Below are 15,905 nucleotides of genomic sequence, written 5' to 3' on the forward strand. Positions count from 1 at the left end.
TCAATCTGGCCAGCACTCCACATGCACTTTCTATGGGGGCCATTGGTTGGCAACAGGAGCAGGACCTGTAGCTAATCTTGCATCTCACCTTTCATTCCCTAGCACGGGGATGCTGTGGCCAGCAGTATTGCCCCATTCCAGCCTTTGCCAACCCAACTCAGATCATCTGACTCAGCACAGACTAGGGATTTTCCTGTTTAAGATGATGCAATACTTTACCGACGTCTCAATTCATTCCATCTTCGCTGCCTTCGGAGAATACTTGGCATCAGGTGGCAGGACTATATCTCCAACACAGAAGTCCTTGAAGCGGCCAACACCCCCAGCTTATACACACTACTGAGTCAGCGGCGCTTGAGATGGCTTGGCCATGTGAGCCGCATGGAAGATGGCAGGATCCCCAAAGACACATTGTACAGCGAGCTCGCCACTGGTATCAGACCCACCGGCCGTCCATGTCTCCGTTATAAAGACGTCTGCAAACGCGACATGAAATCGTGTGACATTGATCACAAGTCGTGGGAGTCAGTTGCCAGCATTCGCCAGAGCTGGCGGGCAGCCATAAAGACAGGGCTAAATTGTGGCGAGTCGAAGAGACTTAGTAGTTGGCAGGAAAAAAGACAGAGGCGCAAGGGGAGAGCCAACTGTGCAACAGCCCCAACAAACAAATTTCTCTGCAGCACCTGTGGAAGAGCCTGTCACTCCAGAATTGGCCTTTATAGCCACTCCAGACGCTGCTTCACAAACCACTGACCACCTCCAGGCGCGTATCCATTGTCTCTCGAGATAAGGAGGCCCAAAAGAAAGAAGAATACTTTACCATAGAGTATACCCACATACTGAAATTTGATTATGAGTGAAGGTTTTACAAAACAGTTGCAACTAAATGTGAACTTTTAATTTTATCCATCTCAAAAAGCACAAACTCTGTGTTCTGAAAATAAGGATATCTGCAGCTTTTTTTAATTATATAAATAATGGATGCTTTTGACATATCCTCACTAAGTTAGCTGCAGTCTTGACTTCAGTTTTCTAGTTTGCAAGATGCAGAAACAAAAACTTTATTCTAGCAAATGGTCTACCACTGAATCTAACCATGTGCCTCTGCTTTCTCAGGATGCCACTGAACAGTACAATGCTGTTCTTGAGTCGGTTTTGGAGCTGAAGAAATCAAAGCTGGAGATTCAGGTATGTTATGTAAGAGCCAGGTAATCACCACTTCTAAGAAGAAAAGGCCTAATATCTGTCCCAATCATCAAAAACATCTTATTCACTGGATACCCCACTATAAATATGCTTTTGGGGGAGGGGGTGGTGATCAAAAATGTGACTATAAAAGCAGGACAGAGGCTGGATACACTGGAAGGAGTGGCTAACTGCCCAAGCATCTCCACAACTCAATTCAGGAGTGTGATGATGCCCAGATGGGTGCAGATATTAAAGTATTTGAGATTCTCAGGACCAGTTCCCTTCAAAATCATACACCCTCCATGCTTGGGCATTGCTATTCCTTCAGTGTCACTGGGTCAAAATCCTGGTCTTTCCTCCAGAATACTATCTTGGAAGCACCATCAGCATAAAAACTGCAGTGATTATAGAAGGCCCACCACCATCACCCCCTTGTAAACTATTGACATGAACTCTCTGTCTGATGCCTGCACTGCCGGAGTCTTATTCAAAGTTATTGATATTCATGCAAGGTGGTGTGGAATTTTATGACCTTTCTCTGCTCTGGAACGCTATTCAATGAATCTGGATTGAAACTGATCCGGATGGTAGAGAAGGAGCATGAAGCAGGCCTTTAAACTGCTGGGTATGATAACTTAAATTTACATAGCGCCTTTAACGTAGTAAAAATTCCTAAAGTGATTCCCAGCTCTCGATATAAACTGAACCAGAAGGCTTAAGTAATGACTTTTCAAGCCATAATGACACAGAATCAGGGTATTTGGCCCATCAAGCCCATGCCAGCTCTCTTTCGAGCTCTCTAGTCAGTTCCTCTCCCCCGGTCTATCCTCAGAGCCCTGTGAGTTTATTTCCCTCAAGCGCCCATCCAATTTCCTTCAGAAGTCATTCACCATCTCCACTTCCACCACCCTCGCAGACAGCAAGCTTCAGTTCGTCATTACCTGTTGCTCAGTAAAAACAAAAAGTTCTTCCTCACATTCTCACATTTCTCCACCGCGTTCCTCCCCCCTCCAACTCTTGCTCACAACCTTAAATCTGTGTCCCTTGTCCTTGTATGATCAGCTACTGGGAACAGCTTTTCTTTGACTAGAGATAAGCTTAAAGGTTAAGACTATTTTTCTTCCTGCCATTGTATATAAAAGTAGTCAAAACAATGCCAATTGGAGGACTCCAAGAAAGAATCTGGATATCTGTCTGGTTGAGAATGGTATTAATGGTTATAGGGATATATCGAGAGAAGTATTCCATGGAATGTTATAGTTTCTGTACTGCTGAGATCATGTAAATATGAACACAGATGAATACTTTATGGATACTAATAGAAAAGCAAAATACTGTGTATGCTGGAAACCTGAAATAAAAACTAAAAATGCTGGAAATACTCAGGTCAGGCAGCATCTGGGGAGAGAAAAGCAGAGTGAACAAAGGTCACAGAACTGAAACATTTACTCTGTTTTTCTCTCTACAGACGCTGCCTGACCTGCTGTGTTATTTGCTTCATTTTCTGTTTTTGAATACTTTGTGGAGTTTGCTCAACTATGCTGGGTTGGTGAAGTGGATTGAAATTTTGCAACACTTTAATCTAGATGTTTGGTTAATTGGGATGGAGCCTGTAATTGCATAGCTTGTAAATGTTTTGTGGTTTATTGGACCAAACAGTCTTTTCTCAGTCAAGCTTTGCAAGTGTCTTTTCCAAATAATTTCCTGATTATCTTTCAAGTATCCAGAATTTTGATTTACTGTTTGATTGTGTCACAAGAGGGGAGATATAATGCTGGTCAAGTGAGTGACCTTTTGTCAAAGATATAACAAATATTACAACTCAAAGTAACAACAGCTGTGTCTAAAAGTATATTGGTTTGATGTCTTCAGACTGAGATCCTAACAAAGAACATAGGCGCAGTGAATAAATAATAATATAGATTTTGTGGTCAGTGGCAAATTGATGGTCGCTGCTCACAAAGATCTGGCAATCTCTGGTGTGGAGTTCACCTTTTCCAACATTAATTTTGGTCCAGCACCAGTTATAGATCATTGCTGCCATCCAGCAACAGTAACACCATCTAGCAGGCTAAGCAGCCAATCACATCGAATAATTCACACAGACAACAAAGTAGGAAGCAAAATAAAGACTGGGACAAACTTTTGAGGAGACCATCATTCAAAAAGTAAGTCCCGTTTGTGTTACCAGCATTTAAAGTCCAACAAGGTGCGTTCCATGAATATCACGTGGGGAAGCAGCACTCCAGTGATGTCTGGATGGTTCTGCCCCATAGCTGCTATTGTGTACAAGTAAATGACTGGCTCAACAGCAGAATTCTCGTGGGCTGGGCCCAGTTTGCCTGCAAATTCTCAGACAGGAAGCAGCATGTGGCAGAGGGGAAATAATAAGTGCAGGATAATTTACACTGCTAAATATAGCAACTTGAAGTAACATTTGGTCTGTTGTCGTTTTATAGGATCTGCAGGATAAGTTGGAAAAGAAGACAGAAGAACTGAGGAATCAGGCTCAATATCTAAGCCATGTTGAGGCACAGCTAGAACAAAATGTAATCTGAAATTCAATCAGCTTCCTGTAAACATTTCTAGCCCTGGGATCATAGGGCTGGTTTATCACCAAAGGGTTTCCGAAATGTGTTCGTTAAAAGCTGGTCATGGAAACAATTGCAGATTCCAGTTTAAAATCAAACATGTCAGTTTAGTTCTTTTGCTGGCATGCCTTTTTGGCTCAGAGCCAAACATAAGTGAAAGCACCATACCAGACTTTGAAGATGTGCAGTGCTGAAAGTTGGCTGCATTATTAGAGATTCCTTCTTTCAGACAAGGCTCTGTTTGCCTGATCAGGTGATGTTGAGGATTCCATTGGATTATTTGAAAAGGAGCAGGTTTTCCAGTGTCCTGGTCAATATTCTTCCCTCAAACAATACTACTGACGAAAAGCATTAACTGGTCATTTGTGGAATCTTGCTGTGTGCATAAGAGCTGCTGTGTTTGCCTACATAATTGTAACTGTCCATCTCAAAGCACATCACAACAAGTTACTTTTTGATGTGTTTTTTCAAATACTTCCTGGTAACTTCCAGTACTGAGACGACTCAAAACAGTCTTTGAAAGCTCAACACCATCACTGTAATCAAATCCATTTATTCCTGAAATAGGGAAGGATAATGTTAGGTGGGTTGGCTAACTTCAGTCTTGTAAACTCTTAGGATCCATAATTCCAAGTTCATATTTTTGTGCACATTTAGAAATGTACAGGTTTAATTAAGAACAGCCAATGTGGATTTGTTGATGGCTAGTCATGTTGGAGAAGCCAGTAAAGTCATGAGAAGAAGTGACCAATTAAACAGATAAAGAGAATGCAGTTTGTGTGGTATATGGGGACTTTCAGAAAGTCTTCAATATGGGCTGTCAGGAGGCTTGTAGCAAAAATTCAAATATATGGTACACGAGGAAATGTAGCAGAATAGATAGAAAGTTGGCTGAACAAAGAAAACAGAATTAATTGTTGCTCAGATTGGAGGTGGTCAAGAGGGAATTTCAGAGCATTTTAAAATTGGAGGGATGAAAGGGAAGGGAGGAGAATGATAGGGAATCATAAGTATCACACTGGGATACAGTTTCACAAGCACCCTCACAGTTTCTTGACCAAAGAGGGTAATTTCATTGCCTACAGCTGAGCAGGAGGAAGCATGCACATCTGCTTCAATATGGCCACCAATTCCTGCTCTGCAATGCTGCCAGGAGGTCCCAAGAGACTAGGAGACAAAGCAGCTTCTGCTCAGCCCTTCCATGTTTGGACATGGCTCAGATACAGAACTGGGTAGAATAAGAGACATATGTCCACCCCTTCTGTTTAGCCAATCATTGCATCCACATCCTGTTTACAATATGATCTCTGCATTATATTGAAATAAAAAGTTTCATGATTGTTTTATTTTTAAAACAATTTTTATTTCAGCAATCTGAGCTGGCTAAAATCAAAGGAACCTATGTGACAGATATAGGCACAATGGAGAGGAAATACGAGGCTTCCATAAAAGCTTTAGAGGATCAAAATATCGATCTGAAGTAAGAATCAAACCTGTGTCCTGCATTTCTCTGCTACAAAAACACATTTCCAACTAGCTGCAACTAAAACATTTACCTTAAGATTCCCTCTACATGTTGCATTTTTGTGCAAGTTTTTTTTGCCAGTCATATTCCTAAAACCATTATATAGAATTTGCAGCACGGAAACAGGCCATTAGCCCAAACTGGTCTGTTGCTGTTTATGATCACAAACCTCTTCTCATTCTACTTCATTATGGTAGCAAGTTCCTGACTGTGAAGTACAGCGATACTGTCCCTTCCTGCAAATAGAAATATACAGTATTTAAAATAACATTTTCATTCTAGAGCTAAGCATAATGATAATGATGAAATATAACACTTGTGAAACTTATCAAGGAAAAGCCTTGAAGTCAGTTTTGACATGAAGATACAAATCTGGAAGAACTCTTGTATGAGTGACAGAAAATCCCCCACACAGCTACCATAAGGCAATGGTTGGTGGAAGCATGTCAAAGTGGATTACTAATCTGTCTGCTGGATATGTCTGGATGCTTAATTTCTGTAGAAAGTACACAGACTGTAATTGGACAAAAACAAACAATTTCTTTCCTCTCTTTCTTCAGGCAACTGTTTGCTTTAAAGGCTGAAGAACTATGCGCCCTTAAAGCAGCAATACAGGAGAGAGAGAGAATACAGCAGCTCCAAAAGAACACAAGTATCCAGAAAGAACACGCTAGAGACTTTGCAACTATCAGTCCAGCCATGCCCGAATCATTGCAGCCAGCGTCTCCTCCAGCTTCTCAAAAGGCCAACAAACCAGAAGACTAGAACTTGTCCATGTATATATCTTGTGCTAAGGAGCTGGGGTTGGGTACAAAACTACAGATGCGGAACAGAAATCAGAAAGGTTCCGCGTTGACACTTAAAAAAAAAAATGGCTCAATATACAAATGCTGATTTGCAGCAGTCCATTTTGTTTGGTCATTGGAATAAATTTGGACTTTGGAGCTAGTTACTCATGACATGTCTGCATGCAAAACATCTATCCCCCTCATTGTGCACACTCTTCAGATGCAAATGTTGACAGGGTCTACTGTTCTGACAATAGGAAATTTCAAAGATGAGCATGATCCTCTCCTACTTGATGTCTACCTATGCACTTTTTCACCTGGGGTTTCCGTGTAGCAATTGGGAGCTTGAACTCTCAACTGTTATACAGATGCACTACCCGAACAGGCAGCAGAAGCAGATTCGATAACTTTCAAAAGAAAACTATATACTTGAAGAAATTTACAGTTGTGAGGCAAGAGCAGGGGAATGGAACTAAGTGAATAGATCTTTCCAAGAGCTAGCACGGGCATGACGAGTCTTCCTTCTGTGCTGTAAGATATAAACTCTGGTAGATTTTTCCATGGCTGGAACCAATAGTAGGCCTGTCCTCATAATACCACTGCAAAGTGATTGTCTATCTCTGCATAGAGCAGAGATCAAATCTGGGTCCTGCATCATCATTGTGACTCAGTACGACACACCATAGTATATTTACCCACTGAATTTTTGGAAAGAGAAAATCCAGGTTTGATTATCAACTTTTTTGTTGCCATCAGCGCCGAATCTTGTCCTGTTCCTGAACCAACATTCACATGTGAAAGAGAACTTGCATTTATGTACCTTTCACAGTGTTCCAAAGCCTTTTACAGCCAATGTAGTACTTTACAATAGCAGTGACACCTCAAGTAATGTAGTAAATTCTACAGTTAATTTGCACACAGCAATGTGATACTGACCAGATAATCTCACATGTTGATGTTGGTTGAGGGATAGTACTTGCTTCTTCAAAAGTGCTCCTCTTCAAATAGTTCCTTGAGATCTTTCATATCCACCAAATGTACCTCCAGTAGGAGTCACTGCGTTCCTCCGATTCTGGCCTCTTGTGCATTCCTGATTTTCAGTTCTCCATCATTAACATTCAGCTGTCTAGACTCTAAGCTCTGGAATTCCTTCCGTCACTCCCTCCTCCTTTAAGATGCATCATAAAACCTACCTCTGACCACACTGTTGGTCACCTGTCCCAATATCACACATGGTTCAGTGACAAATTTTGTCTGATATAACTCCGGTGGAGTGTTTTGGGATGTTTAAATGAAAATTGTTGTTTAACTTTCACACAATGCCTTCTACCCAGCCCAATAGCACATTCAATATCCAGTGAGCTTCAAAATTATGGTGTTCTCAGCTATGTAGAATTTGAGGTACAATCATCAGATAAATCCATAAACCATATTCAACAGACCCATAAGTCTCACCATAAGTTTGCAGTGTGAGTGTAATGGGGAAGTCCCATTTCTGCATGTGTTTAAGTCAGAGCTTAGTGTTTACCCCTGAAGAATGCAGTCTGTCTACACTCTTCCAATGGTTCACTGGAACAGGCAGTGTAAGTTGTATGAACCTTGCCCCATTGATTCAGATAAGGTTTATCTGGATCAATAATATACAGTTAATCATTAAAAGCCAAACCATACAAAAGTCAGTTAGGAATAGCACAATCACAACAGAATAATGTTTTTGTATAAATTCTTTAATCAATTTATAGAGATTTACATAACTTATTGCACTTGTGTCTGTCCTTGAGAAAAATAAACCAATTCCAACATCTTAGGAAAATTCATAAAGGATGCTTTCCCTTATCCCCACAAAACACAGAATAATTACTTGATAAACAACTGGTTGCTCACATCGGAGGGGATTATTCCGTGGCAGTTTGTAAAAGATTTTCTTTCAACAGATGCTGAAGCCCTTCTGAGCACCAGACTTACATCCTTGCTAGTCCTGTGAGTGCTCGTCTCTTTTTAGGCCACAGCCTGGGGGGAACATGAAATGTGAAATTCCTTCAACCAAAATCTCAATTCTTCCATTCTAATACATGATTTGCTTTTCTTTTTTGTCTTTCTTACGCAATGTTACAAAATTATCTCTCCTCCCTCCCCATCACCGAAATCCAATTACTAGGGTCTGAATTGTTTACAACAGGGAACTGCATAATGTTCTGTTGTGAGGAGATTCTTACGAGGAATTCCGTCAGGGCTCTCCCATTCTGTTACCTTAACTTTGGCGGAAATTTGGTGGGAACTCCAGCAGTGGAGTGGGCGGAGCCCCTGGAAATTCCTGGCGTCCATCCTTGTGGCAATGCGGTCAAAAGCAGGCCAAAACAGCAATGATAACTTCAAGTTGCATTCAAAGATTATGGATAAAGAATGGATTGATTCAAACCATTCACAAGTACTGATCAGCTCCTGAAGTAATGGAGCACCTGCTATAGGTGGTCTTGTTATTTGCCATATATAATAAGTTTGTGGCTCTTCCTTAGTCAACAGGATTGCACTTTTTAAAACTTAACCAGCCACCTGCTGCAATCTTCTACCCTCCTCTGCCTCTACATTTACTCCATCTGCCAAAGGCAGGAAGAAAATGTAAACTGTATAACTGCTTCAGAATAACTCAATAGTTACAGTGCCTGAAGGGGATTACATTTCCCAGTCTTTTATTATGCCAAAATGTGGGATGCTCCATTGACTGATAACAGGTAAAACACAGGCAGGATATCTATTACATGAGCATCGCATCTAATTTGAAACTGACACGAATCAACTCCAAGTTATAAAGAGGCTATTGATGGAGAAGTGTACAGGTAAATCGAACCCCCAGTCACTGCTGGAGGTGCGGCAGAAGCCGAGACCTGCTATATGGAAAGTGGGATAGACAGGTTAATGAGGAATTCATCTGCGGACTACTGAGGCGTGTGACCTGGAAGAGGAATCTACATTCAGTGCATAGACTCCTTCACACTGAAAGACCAATGAATCAGTGGAAAAACAGCATTTTACAACATAACACTGATATATCCTAGTTTTACTTGGCATCCAGTGGCACAAAATAAGTACAGCACAAGGCACTAATTTAGACAAATACGCTGGAAGGGATATCTAGCCCCAAAGGGCTAAAATAGTTCTTAAAGAACTACAAGAAATTAAAGCTACACCAGTTAATGGTTAAAGAAAAACAGCTGAAATGATCATTTTTAAAAGTCTTTTAAGGATTCTGTATATATTTGGTCTGTTGTTACTGAAAGCATTTTAAAGTTATGGTCATCAAGCTCAAAGACATCTCGTCACCTGCCTTCCTGCTTTAATTGCACTAACTTGTGTGAAATAAGTGACTTTTTTTTACAAAAAATCCCTTGAGAGATACTGGTAACAGGCTGCTCCCAAAACAAAGCAGATGTTCTCAAAGGTCCCCATAAAACTAGCTTTCAAATCAGCCTGTGTAAATTCTCACTCTCCCTCCCCACAATGAAACCATTTGCTTCCTTTTGGCTGAATTACTCATATCGTTGTTGTGTGCAGACCTGCTGAAGCATTTTCAGCTCAATTTGACTAATTTAAAAAAAAATGATCTACCATTTGGGCAATAACGAGGGAGACGTGCAACATGGATAGTTTACCATATTACATCACAGCACATGTAAAATCTCTACTACACATCCACATCTCACAAAGTGAAGAAATCAATCACTCGCTAACATTATATTCTGCTTTACAATTTTTGTAACAAAGTAAATAAACCTGATTTAAAAAAAAAACAGTTGTAGTACCATAGATGATGAAATTATTCAGGGGGCCAATGGTATCCAGAGCCTGAACTATTTTCAAGGCTACATTTTTCATCCTGTTCTGTTGGGAGAAGAAATTTCATACATTTTTCTAATTTTTTTTTAAAGAAACAAAACTTACAGCTCACCTACAGTGTTGACAAACTTCACAGGCAGGTTTTGTAATATTGCTAATTGATTCTCTAATTGTTGCCCTCTATTCTCTATCGTTCATATCTTATTGTCCTGTTAGATAAAATATACGTCAGATAAATTGCCCTGGAAAGCCCAGTGCAGATCAATACATAATCACTGCGATCCCAGCAGCAGCAAATACTCGTACATTTTTAGTGAGGTCTGAAAGAAGTCACAAGAATATTTCTCCTGTGTAATGAAGATAAATGGTTGCAACATCGCACCCTTGAATGAATCCCAGTGGGAGAGGTTAACGAATGAAAATTGAAACTGGACTCTGCATTTCAAACAATTCTGCTTTATGCAAATAGTCGCTGCAATGGTTAGTTGATAGCGGATATAATCTGACAATAAAATTCTGTCAAATGGGATCAGTGGGCAATAATTTCTTAAGCATGTGGGTTCCTTACAACTGGATTAACAAAATTGTTTCCTCACTCGTGCTACTGAGTGTCAGGAACAAGTATGGACTTGGTAAGGATTTAAATTCTATCTGGTTTGTACTTGCTCGTACCGATACCAGCAGAATAACCAGAATTTCAAGGAGGAAGAAGACTTTATATTAAATTAGCAACAGGGAATTGGCCTATCCTACTAACCGTGTAAAAACTGACTGAGTGCCCTACAGTTCGTCCATCCTATTTACAAGTTCTCTTTTTAAGGCATTGGGTAGCACAGGTGTCAAAATGACTAGTCCAAAAACAAAAGTAGATTTCTTGTCATTATGACAGTTAAAGTAAGGAAACAATGAACCTATAGGAGATGTTACTCCATTGGCAACATAGGCTGATATATAAATATGTCTTTCCTTCAGTATGTATTCTGAATCTACTTCAAATTAAACCATTTGCGTATAGAGCCAAGCTTTCCCCTGACCTGGGAACTCCTGGGTTACAAGTGTTCATGTGAGGGACACAATCCTTGCCAGCAAGTCAGGTTCTCACTGAAAGTCAGACCATAAAATCCACTTTAACTGTGGTTTTTATACCTGTGTTTAAAAAAAAACATAATTTATGTCACAACCATCAGTTTTGCATGTGATAAGAGCCTCCACATAAGTGAGAGCGCTACACAGGATTTCATGGTCCCGTGAAATTCTAATCAATACATCAATCACATCTGAACAAGTGCAAGAAAGATATTTTCACAAAAGCACATTACCAAAACACTTTGTAAAGCTTGCACAGTTGCAACACTAGATGCTCCACAACGTAAACAAGCGCCAGTTGCTGGTGTGTCAGAAGCTTTGAATTATTTCTTGGGAATGGATTCCCATTTATTGCATAGGTATTTTAAAAATTAGTTTTGAATACTTGCAAAAAGAAAGCAGATTTCTTTTTAAATATTGATTTAGGCAGTTATTGACAAAAAAAAAAAATCAAAAGTCATCTGGAGAAGGTTCCTCTCTTTGTTCTGATAATGCATTCTGTTGGGTCTCTCCTCCCAGTTTGCGAAGGTAGACGGGAACCTCATCAGGGCACCATCAAACTGGAGTGAAGGATCTGAAAGCTCTTGACAACTTATCCTCAAACCTTACTTTATAACAGGCCTTTACTCCTTTATGTTTAGTAGGTGGTGAATCACTCTATTGATACATCACTCTTACTCAGCTCTGCAATTCTGACAGTCATTGCAAGAGTTCATCAGCTCTTCCAGGCACACTCTTCCAGATTCCACGGTTGTTATCTGAAGTCTGCTACACTGATCGACAAGGCCACCTCAGGTCTGCGGGTACGAGCACGAATCTTCAGTCTTTCGCTATTTTCTGGGGCATCTCCTCTCTGATGGGCAGTAACTTGCTGACTGTTAAGGAAAAATATACTGTTTGTCTGCGTGTTCGGTAGTTTAAACCCTATACTTAAGCTTATAATTCTTAATATTTAATGCTTGATGACGCTTCTGTGATGTGCCTAGGGAAGTTTTACTGTTTTTAAATGCAAGTTAACAGCACAGATTTCGTTTTTAAACAAACTTTAATTAAATGAGCCTTTTGCGTTATGCAAGATTCAACACTTCAAGTGTTACAAGCAACTTTGACTCTCGCAGTCACAAACACCAATTTGTTACTAAATGCGTGTTAATATTGTACTATCAGGAGCTACATTAGAAACATTGAAGGATTTTTAGAAATCAGCTATTCATATACAATGTAATAATCTCCATTCCTGCTGCCCACTGTTCTCCTTTAGCTATGGGTCAGGTAAATAAGCAGCTTGATTGATCAGAGTTTAAACTGCTGTGCTATGTTGTGCTCAGTGGAGAGGAGGTACACATGCTGGTCTAGTATTGTTTAACATTTCCAGTCAGACAGAATAATATTGCACAGCACTGTACTTACAGTTTTGTCAAGGGGACAAATATCTCAAAAGACTGAGTTGATTGTTAAATGACAGTTTCTATAACTCAGGGTGAACCTAGTGTTCATCTAGAAATGATTACAGGACCCCTAATCTCTGAAGATTACACATCAATAACTATTTAATACATGGGATGTGTATTTATTGACTCTTCATCCTTCTCCACTGAGAATAATGGGGACCATGACTTCACAGTTACACTGTTCAGAAATCTACATTTTGCCACTTTTCTCCCCCCAGGAGAGTTGCATCTCCTGCTTCCATACCCAGAGCTCTGCAGAATTTGGTAACTGTCTCATGCTCCTGTTGTTCTCTACGAGAGACTTAATCTAGTTGCAAGCTGCAGTGTTTTATTGTCCAACTGAGTGTTTATACAGGACAAAATATTACCATGTATGGCTCCAGGCATCATACTATAGGAAAACACCCTGTCCTTGGGAGTACAAAAGGACAACTGTTGATAAATAGATTTGGGCACTTGAGCTATGAAAAAAGTCTAAAGGTGTTAAGAATGTTTATACTGGGGTAAAGGTGGCTTAGAGGCAACTTTATTTAAGCACTTTAAGGGAACAGATAAAACTGGATTTCCAGCCCCTTTGAGCAAAAGCTGTAGCAGTATTACTTTCAAAGATAATTTATTACAATCCCATTGTAGAGCCCATTGGATCACTCAATATGACATGAAACCCATGCCATGAATCAGAGATAATTCACTTTAGACCCATAAAGATTAAAATTTGTTACAATAGATTTCCAAGAGCAGTTAGGCTCTTGTGGAAATTATAGTGGGACAGGGCTAGTCCATGGGCAGAAATCTTAGCAAATAAGTTACCGTTTGTCTTTATTATTGCCTTCCAGTCTGAGCTTCTCCTTCCCAATGTCATCGGCCACAGTGCTGAAGTCATTATTCTTGTCAATTAATAGATTCTGTATGAATAAAATGTCAAATTATCTACTGAAATGAAAGCAGATGGGTTCCTCCAATGCAATTTGATCCATTCTCATTTCATCTTTGAACACATGGGGCATTCCCCCTTGTAAGCTTAGAATAGAATTTGGGAATTCTCCCCCATCCCACCCAACTTATTTAAAAATAGGTTTATGCACAACTCCCCTTAGCATTGTGCAACAAATGTTTTTCAAAAAGCTCTGCAGCAATGTGTTGGTACACATTATTTTTTTTTTGCAGATGAGCCACACAAAAAGTAGGCTCAAATTTCTCAGTTCTAGAAAAATAGAATTCCAAAACATAGAAGTTATTGTTAAAATTTTGAAGACCAGACTTAACAGAGTTCTGGCCTTTGCATTACAAAAAGGATATAGAACCACTGGGGAAAGTGCAAAAAGGATTTGCAAGAATAATACCAGAAAGGAAAGGATACAACTATCAGGCAGGACTGAAGATGCTGGGGCTTTTTTCTCATGTGGAGCATAAACACTGGGATAGACTGGTTTCTGTGCTGTAAAATGTAATGTAATAAAGGGTACCGATGTGAAACAAATGTTGGTCAACTTCAGGCTCACCTTAACACCAATGATATCTCCATCTTTCAGATAATAAGGTGCTCCCTGAAGGCTCTGCAGTTTCTTTTTCTTTTTCTTCTTTGAAACTTGGCTCTAAAGAGAAAGGATGAGGTTTAGATTGCAAGGTAGGTTAAGACATGAGATGCACAAGTTTCAGCGTAGCAACCTGTGAGGTTTACAGTGAAGAGGTAAGTAGTGCTTCAAAATTGTGAGGTTAGAAGATGATGAGAGTTCTACCTGATGTCCTGGTCAATATTTATCCCCCAATCAACATCAAAACAGATTATCTGGTCATTATCACATTGCTGTTTGCGGGAGCTTGCTGCGTGCAAATTAGCTGCCGTGTTTCCTACATTAAAATAGTGTCAACACATTTCAAAAATACTTCATTGGCTATAAAATGCTTTGGGATATCCTAAAATCCTGAAGTCATGAAAGGCATCATATAAATCCAAGTCTTTTTTTTTTAACATCAGAGGCATTCAATAAATACTTCATCAGTAAACAAAAAATCTGTTCACAGCATTTGAAAACAAGGACTTTTGATGTTGTAACGCTCAGGGAAGGAGTAGTGATGAAAAATAAAATGAACTGGAAGAATTATGAAACAAAAGTCAACTGTTTGAACTGAGCTACAAGAAAATATACACACTTAGGCTACAGACAAGATGGATGAGAGGTCAGGTGACCCCCTCCAGTACTGCCTGCAAAGATAAAACTCATTAACTGCATCTGAATTAGCTTTGGGGAAAAAAAACAGCGAAATGTTAATGACTCCTACCTACAGGAATGGGACTAACAAAGGTTCTGCAGACAGACTGACCCCACATGAAGATGAATAGGCGTGAAGTAGCACCATTGCAACAGAATGGTCCCCATCCAGACACCAACAATAACAATGGTTTCCATATCCTGGACCATTGTGTGGTCACACTAGGGGAGAGGGCTCTTTGTCACCTGATAGAGATTCAAATGTGATGGATTTTTACCTTAAAAGGTAGCTCTCTGGAAAGAAAGGGGTGATAAAAACAAGACCACAGAAAGCCAGTTCCAGCCAGAGGCTGTAAGATACGGTCCAGCTAAGCAGAAGAACCCTGCTGAATAACAACTTGAACAACCACTGCAGCAGAGAAATTGCAGTGACTTTGAGACTCTCCATTTGTGAAAGTAAACCAGGATTCACACCACCAACTTTGGGCTGAGTTTTAGCCACAGAAGACACTTCAGCAATTCCAAGACAAGGAGCATTCAGGTCTGCAACTCCGTTATAAAACTTTCTCCTGAAAGAAACGCTGAATGTTTTTTAAACAACGGACTCTTGTACTGTAATTTGGACTTCAATTGCATCCTACCCTTTTCTCTCTCTCCATCTATTCTTGTGAATGTATACTTGTGTGAATGAATGTATGGATAAGGTTGTGACCATTTTGGGAGTTGTTTAAAAATAGTTATCTTCATTTTACACGAGAAAATCTGCTGTTTGTCTGTTTATTTGCCGTAATACAGTGGCGCAGTGGTTAGCACCGCAGCCTCACAGCTCCAGCGACCTGGGTTCAGTTCTGGGTACTGTCTGTGCGGAGTTTGCAAGTTCTCCCTGTGTCTGCGTGGGTTTCCTCCCACAGCCAAAGACTTGCAGGTCGATAGGTAAATTGGCAATTGTAAATTGCCCCTAGTGTAGGTAGTTGGTAGGAGAATGGTGGGGATGTGGTAGAGAATATGGGATTAATATAGGATTAGTATAAATGGGTGGTTGTTGGTCGGCACAGACTCGGTGGGCCAAAGGGCCTGTTTCAGTGCTGTATCTCTGAATAAAATAAACAAACACTCAGGGACTAACACACCATTTTTAACAGAACAGTCAGTTGGGAGGTGAAAAGTGGAAGCCATCCACACCACTCCCCACCTCTCTGTAACAATGCTATATATTCCATCTCAAATAA

At 40.1% G+C, this 15,905-nt stretch overlaps 2 protein-coding genes across 6 annotated transcripts in view; one reads left to right on the plus strand and one right to left on the minus strand.

The window, feature by feature from the left end:
- Nucleotides 1–6,206, plus strand: part of LOC137371785 (flagellum-associated coiled-coil domain-containing protein 1-like) — a 71,588-nt gene extending 65,382 nt beyond the window's left edge. Inside the window, exons 11-14 of one of the 2 annotated variants that reach the window (XM_068034656.1) lie at nt 1,117–1,188; nt 3,648–3,737; nt 5,150–5,259; nt 5,865–6,206. In XM_068034656.1, coding sequence (XP_067890757.1) covers nt 1,117–1,188; nt 3,648–3,737; nt 5,150–5,259; nt 5,865–6,069 — 477 coding nt within the window. In that variant the 3' untranslated portion in view covers nt 6,070–6,206. The remainder of the gene's footprint in view (nt 1–1,116; nt 1,189–3,647; nt 3,738–5,149; nt 5,260–5,864) is intronic. The other variant, XM_068034657.1, reaches the window with a different exon arrangement.
- A 1,592-nt stretch (nt 6,207–7,798) lies between these two features.
- The window catches only part of usp40 (ubiquitin specific peptidase 40), a 172,268-nt gene continuing 164,161 nt past the window's right edge, over nt 7,799–15,905 (minus strand). For all 4 annotated transcript variants that reach the window (XM_068036072.1, XM_068036071.1, XM_068036074.1 and 1 more), the window contains 3 exons: nt 13,966–14,058; nt 13,274–13,368; nt 7,799–11,887 (listed from right to left, as the gene is read on the minus strand). In XM_068036072.1, the coding sequence (XP_067892173.1) occupies nt 11,767–11,887; nt 13,274–13,368; nt 13,966–14,058 (309 nt within the window). In that variant the 3' untranslated portion in view covers nt 7,799–11,766. The remainder of the gene's footprint in view (nt 11,888–13,273; nt 13,369–13,965; nt 14,059–15,905) is intronic.

Source organism: Heterodontus francisci, chromosome 7 (assembly GCF_036365525.1).
Source record: "Heterodontus francisci isolate sHetFra1 chromosome 7, sHetFra1.hap1, whole genome shotgun sequence".
NCBI classification, from domain to species: domain Eukaryota; kingdom Metazoa; phylum Chordata; class Chondrichthyes; order Heterodontiformes; family Heterodontidae; genus Heterodontus; species Heterodontus francisci.